Source organism: Triticum urartu, chromosome 5A (assembly GCF_056163025.1).
Source record: "Triticum urartu cultivar PI428250 chromosome 5A, HENAU_Tu73, whole genome shotgun sequence".
NCBI lineage: Eukaryota > Viridiplantae > Streptophyta > Magnoliopsida > Poales > Poaceae > Triticum > Triticum urartu.
In genome coordinates, this window is record NC_141877.1 from 489,358,792 (window position 1) to 489,375,689 (window position 16,898).

The window sequence follows — 16,898 nt, forward strand, 5'->3', positions numbered from 1 at the left end:
AAGTTCAGTACATGTTCTTCTTTGCCGTCCTTGGTGATGGTGAGGGTGGCCGGCGGTGCCGGGCTCTTCGCGTCAAGATGATGTTCCATCTGCGCGCTCTTGATCTGTGGTAGGACGATGGCCTTCCAGAGCAGGAAGTTGCCCCTCGTCGGCTTCTCTTGCAGCGGTGATCCGAGGAAGGAGGTGGTGGAGTTGGAGGTGGATGATGATGCAAACATGGAGGAGGAGGAGGTGGTGAGCGCACCCATGGTGTTGGGTGTCATGGATGCGGTGGTGGTGGACATGGCTGCGGTCGCCTGGTAGCTAGATGCGATCTCTATCCAATCTATCGAGGAAGAGGCTTTGTTACCATGTAAAAGGTTTATGGAAGCGTTGAACCCTTTTCTCAGGCCGCGGTTGTATATATATGCTATATGCCGTGGCTTACAAGAACGATCGAGAGAAGATCGATCGTGACTGTTACAGGAGGTTGAGAGAGATAAAACAGAAGAAGAGATAGAAAGAGATACAAGTTAAACAGCTTTCCTATCTCTACACAATATCTTCTAACACACAGCTCCTTACTTGCTGCCCTTCATAAGCAGCTGATCGGCCACTTATATCGGCAACAAAGATGAAGATTGGAAAGACTACAGAGATCCTGAAGAAAGCGGCAGCGATGTGCAAGAGCAAGACCACCAGGCTCCTCGTCCTCGCCTCGCTCCAGCGTTGCAGGATGGCCGCTGCCGCCGTGGTTTCTCACAAGATCCACACGCGCATTGTGGCTGACCGGAATAGAGTGGACTGCCACAAGCCTCTCACGCTGCGAACCATCGAGAAGAGACCGGTGATCGTCCATGGGGGTGACTTGGCACTGGCAGGCAATCTCTCTCAGCAGTTAGCGATGTTAACTCAAGAGGAAGGTCATGGTGGCTGCCCAGCTGACAGGACACTGCATCCGCTCTTCAATGACGACCGCAATAACTGTTGTTACACTGATGATGATGATGTGCTACTGGATGCATGCGATCAAGAAGACGGCGATGAGCTCTCGGTCATGGATGTGATCAGGAGCAACCGAGAGTTTGAGGGTTTGGAGTTCAACAGGGAGGAGGAGATTGACATGGCTGCCGATATGTTCATCAGGAGGTTTCGGCAGCGGCTGAATAATGGATTCTAGGGTCTTGTTTCCACATGCATGTATCTCGAGCCGGGTATCCACTGGATAGAATTTTTTGTAGATATCAATATGAGTAAAAGCTGATACTTAGCACACAATGATCTTCTGGTCATTTAATTTTGAACAATTTTGTTAGCAACTAAGATCCTCAGTCTCCCCCACCGTTCCCATCTATTGTTGCCCCCGCTCACCCGTGCCTCACAAGCACTGTGTATATGTATGCAGTGCTGCTATGATTGGGCGAAATTTCATTTTTTTTGCAGGAACAAATTTTGATCTATTCATCAACTGTCATGGCCCTATTGGGAGCATCAAAAGTAACAAAATTACATTCAGGTCCATAGACTACCTAGCGACGTCATCGCCTCTCTCTTACTGGAGCCTATCATTGCTTGCTAGTGTTTTTCTTTCTCTACAAGTCGCCAAAACTTCCATTTCTCTGGAAGTTGTATCTTCTGCTTGTTGTGGTTATGTTGACTTTGCTTTGCAAGCACTGCGACACTTTGTTTGGTCACTTGTGACCCTGCATCGAACAACCTAGTTTTTTTTGCTTAAACTCTAGTTTTAAAACCTTAAAGGCCTCAGTTTAAGGCCGGGGAAACCCCTAGTTCTATTTTTTTCAAATATTTAACAAAACTAGTAGAGTGATATGTGCATTTGCATGGCTAGATTTTTATCTATCTATTTGCACATATCGTTTTAGATTTGAACATGGTCTCCAAGGACTACACACTAGGTATCTTTGATTATTGTTTCATGTGAATGTGTTTGTATAACAATTTATTTTATATTATTTTATATTATGTACACTGCAAATACCATACCATCTACATTTATTCGAGCCATGTCCTGTATATGGAGTGAGCCAGCCCTAGTTCCAACTCGGCTCATATTTCAACCAAGCACTTGTTTTCACCCTCACGAGAACATGCTTTTCTCAGTCCTAACCAAGAGAAGGGTAATTAAAGAATGCATTTCATTTGCAATCGAGTCTCTTTCCTTCCAAGCTAAGTACACACTGACAACTGGTATAATCGAGCAATTGCTAAGTGGAGGAAGACCAATGAACGAACCCATTGAAGTAAGAATCACGATGCCAGCCACCACATTCATACACGACTTTAACAGAAAAATATCTTGCCGATTCTTCAACGGCTGCAGAAACGCTCCCCCATCCTCCACCTCAATCCTCATAAAGTCCTGTCAATGTTGGACTTGTGCACCACCCTTTTATTTTCTCCCGGGAAAGGAAGCACTTGTGTCACACCATGTCTCCGCTGTTGCCTCACAAGTTTCACGCCATTGACGCCATGAGAAAAGATCTCTGAAGCTTCCACCCATGCACGCATCTATCGCGCCATTGGTTCTGCGTTTGAACGGAGAAGGGTTAGAAGAAAGATGCGCGAGGAGACAAATAATTAATTAACCTCTATGATTTAACTAAGTGAGACACACACGGGATCGGCGAGCAGCAAACTCTCCGGCGTGCGCGTACATTCACAATCTGTCATCAAGCACAAGGAAACTGCCAAGAAGAAAAGCCATTCGCTTTGGTTTGATTTCCTTCAGGCATTTGAGCTAACCAGTATCCATGTGCATTTGTTTAGTCAGACTATGTTGAGTAATTTAATAAAGATGGCTGTGTGCATCTTTGGATGCAGAGGCCAGGGTAATCATCCTTTTTGAAAGAACAAAAATTTAGGCTAACCAATCACCAGCTGCTACCACTTAATTGAAAGAGACACAGGAATTTCGGGATCGTACAGAGCCAATCTACACCTTGGGCAATTGTGTCTTTTGTGGCCTAAATGGATTACTTTCTCCATTTCGTATCCCACTGCTGGCATTTCTTGCCTCTTTAGTATTGCTTTCCACTTCCACATTCCTATAGTGCTATAACTCCACATGCCAAATTATTTACTATAGATTTATTTTCCAAGTTTCCTTTCACATTGCCGGTGTGGTTGGTACCTCGTCTCGACTGGACGCTGAGCCTACGGCAGTCCGCTAAGACAAGGCCGCCGCCTCAAAGTCCCGTGGAGAAGTGGTATCTGTGAAGCCATGTCGCCTTGTCCCACCATCGCGCCTCGTCTTTGGGTCATGTCAACTTCCTGGACCCCAGCCTCCGGTGAACATGACATGTGTGGTGTCATGGCAGGGCATTGTCCTTCTTGAGCGAGAGATGGCCACCTCCGTGTGACGTAGTTTTCCCAGGCGCAGACATGGTGTGCCGCTGTCCTGAGATGTACTTTGGGTTGATGGCGTCGCAGGCAACACCTTACCCTCGTCGAACTTCATGTCGGTGGCGAAGTAGACAGTATAAAGAGTCCTTGGCAATGGCATCGATGTTACCATAGCAATGGGTGTTGATGATGTCAGCTACGTGTTGCGTGCGGGTGTTGCAAAGTAGTTCGATCCTTACAATTTTGCATCTGAAACTTGCAATTTTCTCAGTCGGTCGTATCAAGTTAAGAGCTGAAACTTTAAGCGATTATTTTGTCGGTCCAAAATACTAAATTTGTATTTTTTTCGGTCGCTCGTACTAAGTTTCAAAAGTTAAAATGTAACATAATTTTTATAAACTCGTCAAAACATATTCGAAATGTTCCGCGAAAAACGTATTCAAAATGAATGTTATTTGAAAACCCACATCACGAGAAACACGAATATCAAACATAGTTTAATTTGAACTTTTTGTTCAAAAGATATGAAAGATTAAAAATCAGATGCTAAACTACGTGTCACAAATCCTCTCCCCATGTTCTTCAACTTCATCAACTTTGGCTTCTATTAACATGGACGCGAGCGGAGGCACGGCGTCATCTCCGGGCAAGCGGAACATGGTCTTCATAGTGATAGCATGACGGGGTGTCGTCTCTCCAGGTGATGATGACAGAGTGTGGCCATCGTGTTAGATGGCGGGCTGCATCGGGCAGCGATTCAGTGTTGACCTCAACTATAGTGGCATCCGGAGTGACAAAGTGGATGTCGAAGGGTTGACATTGAGTTTTGCGTTGTCATCTTTAGCGTCGCCAACTTGATGAGACCAACGGCGGGTGACACCACGGCACCATCTTGACGACACGGTGAGCTCCAGGTCTTAGTCACCCACGGTGCTGGCTTGACGACGTAGAGAACATGTGGTGTCACGGTGATGAGATCTACGTCCTCGATCTCCACGGCTCAAATCCAAGCAAATGCCTTCAACAAGGTAATGATGTAAGGAAACATCACCATTGCCAGGTATAACTACTCAGGTCTGACCTAGGATCTCACCTCGAAACTCGAGATCAGGTGCTCGAGTAGGACCACCATAGAAGTCACTCATATGTTGTCATCACCACTTTTCCATGATCCCAACTGCTACTTGCGATGCGACCGCCGCCACCACACAACCATCCTTCTGCTTCAAGCCGTCGTCCATAATTTGTACCCCAGCTTCGAAGTCAACTAGCGGATCATGAGAGATGAACCTTTCCGAAAACCTTTTGATGACCACCGCCGTCGTGGAGTCATAAGAAGTCACTGCAGTACAGTTTGTAGTCACCACCATCAGGCCGACTGGATCTAGATTGCCACCACCAAGCTGTGGACTAGCGCCGGCGACTGGCCACTACACCCGTGGAATGTTAGCCCATGCCTCCGTTAAAGCAGCAATGGATTGGCCCACAAGTTGTTGGCAACACCGCAGGAGCCAAGTGCAGCACGCCACAGACGGAGGCCCAGTGCAAGCACGACGGTGGGTAGGTAGTGTTAGGGAAGATCGATGAGGTGGCGGACCTCCGGTCGCCTCACTTGGAGCGAAAACATAGGCAAGGCAGTCGCGCAAGGCCAGGAGTAGGATGCATCAGCACCAGCGGTGGTCATCAGATCCATGAGATTTTGGAGAGGAAGAGGGAGATGATAGCTGCGCCCGACTGGTTTTCGGAGCCGGCCTTTGCCTCCGCCAGCGACGAACTGGTGGCAGACGGGGTGCATGGCGGCTAGGGTTGTGGCACCCCCAGTGTCACCCTCGAGCGACACAGGAGCGAGCCGCAAAAACCAGTCTATCGTGTGAAAGAATTTGAAGTGTGTTGACAACGAAAACGTAGGGTTCGCTGAAAACTCAATACAACTGCATTTTTTTTTGCAAAAAGTTTGAACTAGTCCTAGGGAATGGACTGCCACCATCAATTGACATTATTCTGCAGTAGTAAGTAAATGAATGCCCAAATTAACTGTAGATGTACAATATTGTATAAATAAAATTTGAAAATATATTTCATAAAGATATTGATTTGGTATTGTAGATGTTATGTTTCTATAAATTTTAATACACTCATCAAAAGGAACGGAGGGGAACGACCCCCAAAAAAATGAGTTTCAAAACCATAGGAATGAATATTATATTATATTTTTAACCTATTGTGACATGCTTTCATATGTTAAAGGCTCTGACAGTTGAATATTAATTATTTGGAGGCTTCCAAACCACAGGAATGAATATTATATTGTATTTTTAACCTACTGTGTCATGCTTTCATATGTTAAAGGCTCTCGCAGTTGAGTATTAACTTTTTGGAGGCTTCAAAACCACATGAATGAATATTATATTATATTTTTTAACCTATTGTGACATGCTTTCAAATGTTAAAGGCTCTGGAAGTTGAATATTAACTTTTTTGGAGACATTCAACTATATGTGCAAGGGACATTGTGCTGTGAAAATAAAATGGATTGTGATTCTAAAAAAACGATTGTAAAACGCATATCAGAGTTCAAAATATCCAGGTATAGACTTATTCACAAATATATTGATGGTAAGTACACATGTAAATTTAATGACAAATATGTTCGTTTGAGAGCTACAAAAAATTACAAATATGTGTCATGTAGTGATCCATTTGTTTATTTTCACGGCACAAGATCCGTTACAAATATGAGAGCCAAGTAAAGAAATTCATTAACAGAACTTATGGACATGTTGGTCGGTCTACATATACATGTGAGATTTTTTTATTCAATTTTTTCTGAAATCTACATATATGTTTTTTGAAAATTCCTGACCCCATGAAGCCCGGGGGTCAAACGAACCACACTCATATAAAAAATTCACATAAAAGTATAAGCAAGGAATAAAAAGAATAATGTAGCAAATCCTTCTACTCAAAGGGATAAACAGAAAGTTCTCCAAATTATAGCAAGTTCTCAACAAAAGAATGCAGAGTGTCTAGTTCCTGTAGAATTGGCTTAAGTGCGATTGTCTAGCTCGAGCGTTTCACACTCAAATCAAAGAGGGGCCTAAGCTATTTCTTATTTCCTTTCAATAATTGAGCTAGCAGCCGATCTGCACCATTTTTCTCCTTTTTTTGGTAATAATAAAGGAGTTCTGTGCGCACCACTAATTGCTGCCGTCTCAACTTCAGGGACCTACAAATATCAAAAGCTCGCCATACATCTTTCCGTTTTTGATGTGCTTGTCGCCACAGTGACGTGCACGGGGAGCACGCCCCCTCGACCACTCCAACCAACAACCTCCCTGCTGAATATGATATTTGGAGGCATTCAACTATATTTGCAAGGGACCTTGTGCTGTGAAAATAAAATGGATTGTGATTCTAAAAAAAAATGTAAAACGCATATTTTTTTTAGATAAAAGGCCACAGCCCGACTTTATAGATAAAGCCATCAGGCAGAGTTAACAAGGGTTCAGACAACCAGCACAGGAATAACAGGGTATCAAGCCAAAACACGAAGAGGAATGTCTAAGTACATGGCTCCCAGGCCAGTACACGGCACGCAGGCCGGAAGAGGATAAGATAACGAAGCAACGCAGCAACGTCTATGGGTCCGCTAGGTTTGGCAGGATGGAGATAGCAGAATATCGGATCTTGGCCAACATGGCGTCAAATGCATCCTTGTCCTCCTCCTTAGTCAATAATCTCCACTGCTGCAGGAATATACAAGTCTTAAATTAGCAGGAAAAACATGTTCGATAGTAAATTTGTTCCTTGTCGTCCATAACGACCAACACATGGCAGCAAAGCCGACCCAAAACAATCTCCTTTGGGCCCCAACCAAAGAATTAGCCAAGGCTCGTAAGTCCGCAAAGGAGGTCGGAGCCCAGGAGACATGCAACCAAGATCTGATACAACACCAAAAGAGCTTAGCCAGGACGCAGTTAAAAAAATATGAGGAGTATCTTCTCTCGTCCCACATAGAGCACATCTGTCAGACCCCGGACCATTGCGTTTACGAATTTGGTCACCCGTAGGAAGATGCCCACGAGAGGCTTGCCAGAGAAACACTCTAATCTTAGGGGGAATACGAGCTTTCCATATCCACTTAAATTTAGAGGTAGTTGATCCCTCAATAAGTTTGCTATACAAGGATTTAACCGAGAAGCAGCCAGAAGCAGAATGGGGCCACACAACTGTGTCTTCCTCCTCCGAGAGCGAAGGGAAGAGGGTAGCAAGACGCTGCCAGTCTTCCAACTCTGCAGGAGAGAGGGAGCGGCACAGCTGAAGGTCCCAGTAATTCGATGCAAGCTCCGAGATAGAGATCTCAGGGTTTGGACAGTAGGAGAATAAAACAGGGAAAGTAGAGGCCAGCGGAGAGGCCCCACACCACCAGTCGAGCCAAAACCTAGTAGATTTTCCATTGCCAACAACATATTTGACTAGGCCTTGAAAGGTAGGCCGAAGTTTAACAAGATCGCGCCAAAATTGAGATGCCCCAGAAGCTCGGGCAAACATTGGGCTACAGGAAGGGAAGTATTTCTCCTTTAAGATGGAGAACCACAAAGGTTTGTCTTGGGGATTGTTCATGATCTTCCACCACCATTTAATGATCAGACATTTGTTCATAACCAGAGTGTTAATGATGCCCAGCCCCCCAAGGATTTTGGGCTTACATATGGTGTCCCATTTAACCAAGCGATACTTCTGCTTGTTATCAGCCGCGTTCCAGTAGAAGGCCCCTCTGTGTTTGTCAAAACCAGCATGAGTACCCATAGACAGAAGGTAGAACCCCATCAAGAACATAGGGAGGGAGGAGAGACAGGCATTAATTAAGGCCACTTTGCCCGCCTGAGTGTTATATCTGCCCCTCCAGGGCATCACACGATTACCGACCTTGGTCACCACAGGAGCAAAGTCCTTGGCATACAGCTTGTCAGAAGTAATAGGCAAGCCCAAATACTTAATAGGAAAGGAGCCCAAAGAGCAATTTAATAGGCGTGCCACCCTTTGAGCTTCGACGTAAGACACACCCGTGACAATAACTTTGCTTTTAGAGAAATTAATCTTGAGCCCCGAGAGAGCTTCGAAACAGAGGAGGAGAAACTTGAGATTGGCAATGCAAAGATCATTAAGTTCCACCAAGATAATAGTATCGTCAGCATACTGAAGATGCGTGATTCCTTCCGGGATGAGGTGGGAACTAACAGGGGAAATATGACCGGCCTCCGCTGCTCTAGAAAGGATATTAGAAAAGGCGTCCGCAACGAAGTTAAAAAGAATGGGCGAGGCCGGGTCGCCTTGCTGCAAGCCCCTAGAATTTTTAAAGAAGTTACTAATATGCCCATTAACATTAACAGCAGTGTGCCCCCCCATAACCAACTGCATGATACGGTGTACCACCCCACTGTCAAACCCTTTTGCAAGTAGGACTTGTCTCAGGAAACCCCAACTAACCGAATCGTAGGCCTTTTCAAAATCTAATTTGAGTATAACTGCCTTGTTCCCAGATTTGTGAATATCATGAATGATTTCGTGGAGGCAGAGAACTCCGTCCAGAATGAAGCGCCCCTTGATAAAAGCCGACTGAGTATGAGATAGGGTGTGGTGGGCCACCGGGGTGAGGCGAGTGGCCAGACACTTGGCAGGGAACTTGGCAAAGTTATTAATGAGCGCGATAGGTCTAAACTGGGAAATTAAGTCAGCACCCTTAAACTTGGGAATATCAACTGTGCCCAGGCAGTACCCTTGAATCACTTGGCAAATAAGATTTTTAAGAATAGGCCAAAACTTTTTAAAGAAGGGGATAGAAAACCCATCCGGGCCAGAGGCAGAATTAGGGTTAGCCTTCGTGATAGCAGACAAAATTTCCTCTTCAGAATAGGGAATCATCAAGTCCGAATTTTCCTCCTGAGAGACCAAAGTTCCCTGGTACCAGAAGTTAGCAGCAAGCCTGAAACCCTGATCAGGCTTGGCGGAGAGAAGGGAAGAAAAGAAAGAGACCACGTGGTTAAGTATGATGCCCTGGTCGGAAGTAAGAACCCCATCTATGATTAGGCTATCCATTAGACATCTGCGCCGTCTCCCATTCACAATCGCAAAGAAATAGGCAGAGAGGGAATCCCCTTTAAGTAGCCAATTGGTGGCGCCCCTCTGGCGCCAATAAATCTCATTAAGCCGATGCAGGTGCATCAACGCACGTTCAAGGGAGAACCGGAGGGACCAGTCAGAGTCAAAAAGGCCAGAGGCATCCGCCCGAGCATCAAGGGCCTCAATCTGGGACAAAAGAACGGCCTTCTCCCTGCGCTCCTGTGCCGCGTAGTTCCGGGACCATCCATGAAGGAATTTGCGAAGCAAAGCCGAACAGTTATGCCAATCATCCATGGGTCCAAAAGAACGATGAGGGACAGAAAGAATCGTATTAATTTTGGAGCCCAGGAGGTCACAGAAACCCTCAATAAGGAGCCAAGAGGCGTCAAACTGAAATCTAGAGGGGGAGGAAGTAGAGTGAATTCCAGCATCAAGAATAAGAGGGGCATGATCCGAGCCCACAATGGCCTTAGATTTAAGTGTCGCGAGCGGGAAAAGAGAATCCCAATTTGAGCAAACAAGAACGAGGTCTAGGACAGAGCGAATAGGAGAAGGCTGGTGGTTGGTCCAAGTGTACCTAGATCCCACCCTAGGGATCTCACGCAGGGCGCAAGAACTTATGAAGTCATTGAAGGCGTCAGCCAGAGCCCACGAGAAATTACTAGTATTCTTGTCCGCAGGGGTGCGAAGCAAGTTAAAATCACCACCAATCACCAAGGGGAGCGAACAAGCTTCTATTTTATTGGAGATTTCGTCCAGAAAAATGGGAGAGAGGGCGTGGTCGGCGGGGCCATACACCACCATAAATTCCCAGAGAGAGTTAAGCTGTCGATGGAAAAGCACAGTGCTGGCCCAAAGATACCATGATCAAAAGCAACAAAATCAAAAACATCCCGTTTCGAACCTAGCAGAATGCCACCAGAATGGCCCGAGGAGGGCAGGAAGTTCCAGTCAAACCGATCCGCCCCCGCGATAGAGGAAAGCTGATGAGGAGAAAAGGAGGATTTAAAGGTTTCAATCAAGCCTATCAAGTCAATATTGTCCCCCCTGACCAAGTCTTTTATTTGGTCTCGGCGTCCCCGAGCGCCGAAACCTCTGATGTTCCAGAAGAGGGCTTTCATTTATAAGAAAGGTTTTTGATGCGCAAACTAGACCTGCAAGGGGCCAAGCAGGATTTAGCCCGTTTAGAAGCCCCTATTTTTACTTGGGTCCCAGCCCCACCAACAGCGGCCACCGCCTCCGAGCACCCACCAGCCACGACTGGAGGGGAAGAAGGTGTTGCGGCCACTTCCTTAGCCTTAGCCAAGGCCGCCTGGGCCACTTCATTAGCCCTAATGATAGCAATCGGAGAGGAGGGAGAGCCATGGTTGTGATCTAGAGCAATACCCGCGTCCGCGAGTACCTTAGTCAGGTGATCATCCGAGAGGGTAGGTAGGACAAGCCTAGTAGGTGAGGAAGAAACATGAACCAACTGTGCAGGGGAAGGAGGAATACCTGAAGCGGGAAGGTCCCAAGCCGCCGCGCGTCGGGCCACCTTGTCGACCACCCTCATGCCACTGTCCCGGAACCGGCCACTCTTGCGAGCCGTAGAGGATGGGGACCGGATCGGAGAGGACCGCACCGCAGCCGGAGAGGACAAGCCCACCACATCACCCATATCACCGTCAAGACGGTGACACAGACCCGCTGCGGAGAGCTTCGTCCCCGAGGAGGCCCGACTTCGAGCAGAGAACTTGCGGACAGAGGATTTGCGCTTGGAGGTAGGGACCGACGCCACACGACGCGGGGAGGCAGGGAGGTCTTCAATGCCTGAGAGAGACGGGGAGCCCGGTCGAGCAGGGAGGTTGGAACAGACTCCCGACATAGGGGTACCCGCAGGCGGAGCGATAGGAGCAGACTGAACAGGCGCGGACTCCAGCTGATCCTTCCCACCATTCCCGTTCTTAGGGGCATTCTCCTTGAAAAGCTCGCGACTTTCTGAGCCCATGCCATCCCACTCAGACGTAGTAAAGTGAGGAAGCGACCCCCCGCTAAGGTTGCCAACATTATCAGCATCCCCAGCATGACGATCAGCAGCGGGAGGAGGGGGCGGTGGTGGGGAACGGGAAGAAGCAGCCCCCTCCACGCGCACCCGGAGCCTGAATCCATCCGTAGCAGGGAACACATCGACACTACCATGAACACACAAGGGGTCAACCGCCCAGATCTTGAGACGCACTGGTCCAAGAACAGCCAAGGAATCCTGATCTACATGGTTTACCAATGAGAACGCCAAATGCCATGACAAATTTGGTAGAGCGGAGGGAAGGAGGGATATCATCAACCAACACCTAGATCTCAGAGAGAGGGGATATAGGCTTTGCCCCATTGGCAGCAGCTTTAACTGAAACGACCAGTTGATTCAGAGGGAGGGTGAAGCTTGTGCAAGAAGAGATCATCTTGAGACTGCTTTTAGAAGGAAAGACCACTGCAAAATCGAAGTCAGAGAGCTGTCGGATCTGCCAGTCCCACCCTCCTTCATCCCACAGCTGCAGTTCATCCTGGAGGGTTTGGGGAGAGATCTTGTGGTCTTTGACCGAGATAATGGCTGCATTAGAGAGAGCAGGGGCCACTGCGACTTGTGGGACCTCACAGTCCAGCGCGAAGAAAGAACATCCAGGGAGCCCTTGGCCAAAGTAAACAAACGACGCAGGTTTACGGCGGTTGTTGCAGTTCACAGTGAGATGTCCATCCTCACGACAGATCAAGCAGAAGGAGGGATTAAAGCAGCGCGACTGGAAGTGCCCAGGTTGGTGGCAAGCGAAGCAGGTGAGGTTAGGGTTAGGTGGTTGGCTAGACGGAGGAGGAGGGCGAGATGGAAGGGGAGGAGGAGGGGGGGAAGGATACCATCGCCCAGAGCACCAGAGGACGAGCCCGGGTCCGACGACGGGAACTGGCGGCCAGAGCCGCCGGAGCGGCCGCCCCCACGTCCCAACGAACGCCCGCCAAATCCAGAAGACGAGGACGGAGCACGGCCGCCCCCGCGAGCCATGGGACCAGGGCCATGCAAGGGAGGAGGGGGAGGACGGGCCACAAGGCCAGAGCCACCGGCCGCCACCGCGGCCTCCCATGGATCGGTCCCAGATCCGCCCGATCCAGGGGCCTCAGATCCAGATCCGGCCGCAGCCGGCGTCGGAGCCCCAGCCCGCCCGTCTCCCTGGAGCCCCGCCGGCCCCGACGACCAAGCCTCGCGTTCGCGGGCCGCATGGAGACGAGCCGCCTGCTCGGCCTCGAGCTTGGAGCGAAGGGAAGCCTCGAGATCCAGATCGGCGGCCCCATCGCCCGCGTCCTCCCGCCGCCGCTTCTGGCCAGAGATCGCCTCGCTGGACGACCCACGCGAACGATCCATGGCGACAACCACCGCGAAGGGGAGGGAGAGAGGTGGAGGAGGAGGGGATCTGCGAAAGGAGGGGATGCGGAAGCGATAGCGGCGAAGGTCAGCAGGAGAGGCAGGAAACCGCATATTGGAGTTCAAAATATCCAGGTATAGACTTATTCACAAATATATAGATGATAAGTACACATGCCAAATTTAATGACAAATATGTTCATTTGAGAGCTACAGAAAAAAGAAACATGTGGCCTATAGTGATCCATTTATTTATTTTCACAGCACAAGTTCCTTACAAATAGGAGAGCCAAATAAAGAAATTCATTAATAAAACTTATGGACATGTTGATCCTTCTGCATTTACACGTGAGATTTTTTTCTTTATTTTTTTTCTGAAATCTACAAATATGATTTTTGAAAATTCCTGACCACATGAAGCCCGGGGGTCAACAAACCACACTCGTATAAAAATTCACAATAGCTCTATGTAGGTTGACTGAATATGTAATTTGGGTAGGTTGAGTTTGTGGAAAGAGGAACGGAAAGAAAAAGTTAGCTTAATCCAAACAAATTTGTGTGCCATGCTGGTTAATTAAGCTAGTGTAGCGTGCTAGTTCTGTTTGGTTAGGATTAGTAATAGTGATTAAGCTTGCCGGTTGATTAGTTTAAGTAGTACTCCGTGCGTGAGAGTCCATGTTCTAGTCGTATAGGACAGTATGATTGATGTCTAGGAGTCTGTACGCGGCTAGGTTTAGAGGTGGATTCGTGTACGTCTAGGAAGTTGTGGGTCGGCTGGTTGTGTGTATATGAACACAGCAAGCTGCAAGTATTGTATCGAGTTGAGAAAAACAAGAAAAGAAATAAAGAGAGAAAAGAGAGCACGACAAGGGCCTTTGCCTATCAGTTTTTCGTGTGCGTGTGTTCGTGTGATTTGATGTAATCAATCCTGAATGTGAATTTCCAACAGAAAAAAGCCGGAGGAAGAACAAAAAAAGTCGGCCGCTGGATCTTAAGCTAATGGCTGAGAAGATTGACTTATTCAGAGTAAATTTTCAGCAACTTATGTATAGCAGTCCCATAAAATTGTAACCAAGGGAATAAAAAGGGCTATGTAGCAAATCCTTCTGCTCAAAGGGATGAGCAGCAAGTTCTCAAAGGGATGCAGAGTATCTAATCCCTGTAGAATTAACTAAACTGAGGCTGTCTAGCTCGTGCGTTTCACACAAATCAAAGGGGGCCTACAATAATTGAGCTAGCAGCTGATCTGCACCATGTTTTCTCCTTCTTTTGGTAATAAAAAAATAAAGGAGTTCTGCGCGCACCACTAGTATTTGCTGTCGTCTCCATTTCAGGGACCTACAAATCTCAAAAGTCCGCCGTACGTGTTTCCGCTGTTGAAGTGGTTGTCGCCACAGTGACGCGCAGGGGGAGCACACCCAACCAACAACCTCTCTGTTGCATGGCTGCAGGCCGTGTTGAATAGCACCACCAGCCGGCAAAGCTAAGCTAGTGCACACAGGATCGAGAAGGAAAGCTACGCAAAGTCACACAAAGCAGCAGCAGCAGGACAGGTTTCGGGATCGGAAGAAATCGAGACGAGCAAGGGTGCTATTGCATAAATAAAAAACAGTAAGGCTTCTGGGCCGGATGGATTCCCGGTCGAGTTTTATAAAAAGTGCTGGCACATTATTAAGGGGGATTTGCTGCCTATATTTCATGACCTGTTCTTTGGACGGATTCATTTATTTCACTTGAATTTTGGAACTATCACACTGCTTCCTAAGAAAACGGATGCTGTGAGAATTGAGCAGTTCAGGCCGATCTGCCTTCTCAATGTTAGTTTCAAAATCTTCACCAAGGTCGGGACTAATAGGCGCACATAGATTGCGCATTCTGTGATGCAGCAATCCCAAACTGCTTTCATGCCGGACAGAAACATCCTTGAAGGGGTGATCGTCCTTCATGAAACGCTTCATGAAATCCATTCGAAAAAATTAGATGGCGTAATTTTTAAAGTGGATTTCGAGAAAGCGTACGACAAGGTCAAATGGCCATTCCTCCAACAGGCATTGCGTATGAAAGGTTTCAATGAAGCCTGGCGTCGCCAGGTTGAATCATTTACGCAAAAAGGGGGTGTGGGAATTAAAGTGAATGATGATATTGGTCATTACTTCCAGACACATAAAGGCCTACGACAAGGAGATCCGATGTCCCTTATCCTGTTTAACATTATGGTTGATATGTTAGCAATTTTGATAGGAAGGGCTAAGGAGAATGGCCAAGTAGGTGGCTTGGTACCTCATCTTGTTGATGGAGGTGTATTCATCCTTCAGTACGCGGATGATACAATCATCTTTATGGAGCATGACTTGGCCAAGGCGAGAAATATGAAGCTGGTGTTATGCCTTTTCGAACAATTGACCGGATTAAAGATTAACTTTCATAAGAGCGAGTTGTTCTGCTTTGGTAGAGCCAAAGAAGAACAGGAGGCTTATAGGCAATTGTTTGGGTGCGAGTTGGGGGATCTACCTTTCTCTTACCTAGGTATACCAATCCACCATCGCAAGCTGACAAACAGAGAATGGAAGTGCATTGAAGACCGGTTCGAGAAGAAACTGAGTTGCTGAAAGGGCAAGCTCATGTCATACGGAGGCCGATTAATTCTGATAAATTTGGTGCTCACGAGTATGCCTATGTTTCTCTTAGTGTTCTTTGAAGTCCCAGTTGGTGTTAGGAAAAGACTAGACTTCTATCGACCGCGTTTCTTCTGGCAGGGTGATGAACTCAAAAGAAAATACCGGCTAGCTAAATGGGATATCATCTGTAGACCGAAAGACCAAGGGGGTCTTGGTATTGAGAATCTTGAAGTTAAGAACAGATGCCTTCTCAGTAAGTGGATGTGGAAGCTGTCAACAGAGACTGATGCCACGTGGGCGCAAATCCTTCGCAGCAAGTACATACAGACAAAAACTTTGTCCCAGTTGCAGTCAGGCCGACCGACTCGCCTTTCTGGAAAGGACTGATGAAAGTCAAACAATCCCTGTTTAACAGGACAAAGTTTATTGTTGGCAACGATGCTAGTACGCGTTTCTGGGAGGATACGTGGCTCGGAGAGACACCCTTGGCCATTCAATATCCGTCTTTATATCGTATTGTTCAACGGCGTGAGGTGTTCGTTGCAACGGTATTTTAATCTATCCCCCTTAATATTCAGTTCAGACGGTCGCTAGCGGGCAATCGTTGGGAAGAATGGCTCCGTCTAGTTAGGAGACTGATGGAGGTTCAACTTTCTCAACAACCCGATGAATTACGCTGGAAGCTGACTAGGTCTGGAGTATTCACAGTTAAATCAATGTATATTGACGTTATTAATTCGAGCTCCATTCCTACCTCCAAGCATGTTTGGGCTATCAAGGTTCCTTTAAAAATAAAAGTGTTTATGTGGTTTGTTCATAAACAAGTTATTTTAACAAAGGACAACTTGATAAAGCGTAATTGGACAGGAACTACCAGGTGTAGTTTCTGTGATCGGGATGAAACGATTAAACACCTCTTTTTGATTGCCCGTTGGCCAAAGTCCTTTGGCGGACGGTTCACATTGCGTTTAATATTACTCCACCGAATTCTGTCAACACGTTATTTGGAACATGGCTTAATGGAATTGAGTCTGACTTAGGGAGACATATTCGCGTTGGAGTTTGCGCTTTGTTGTGTACTATCTGGAATTGCAGAAATAATTTGGTTTTTAACAGAATATCACGTATTCACTTTTTGCAGGTTATTTTTCGAGCCACGGCAGTGATCCGGTCGTGGTCGCTACTCACTCCGATGGAGGCCAGGGAGCATTTGGTTACTGGATCTGTCCGTTGGGAGATGGTAGCTCAGGATATCTTCAACCGGTTTGGATGGTGGTCATGTAATAGGATAGGCAATTAGTTTACCTATCTATCTTTAGCCAGCCGGTTGTGGCATCTTTTCTTGGCTAGTCTGTGTATCTAGCCTATTTTTGGCTCTATGTGAGCTATCTTTTCAGTTTTTCCAGTTGGAGACTTTGGAACTTGTT

General features: G+C 47.0%; 1 protein-coding gene across 1 annotated transcript; it reads left to right on the top strand.

The window, feature by feature from the left end:
- Nucleotides 1–394: 394 nt before the first annotated feature.
- On the top strand, nt 395–1,159 carry LOC125529880 (uncharacterized). The gene has a single exon (XM_048694303.2). The coding sequence runs from the start codon at nt 614–616 to the stop codon at nt 1,157–1,159; it is 546 nt and encodes a 181-aa protein (XP_048550260.1). The 5' UTR covers nt 395–613.
- Nucleotides 1,160–16,898: the final 15,739 nt, after the last annotated feature.

What these genes read in the sequence shown, in the direction of transcription:
- LOC125529880 (XM_048694303.2), top strand. Translation starts at nt 614, where the DNA reads ATGAAGATTGGAAAGACTACAGAGATCCTGAAGAAAGCGGCAGCGATG.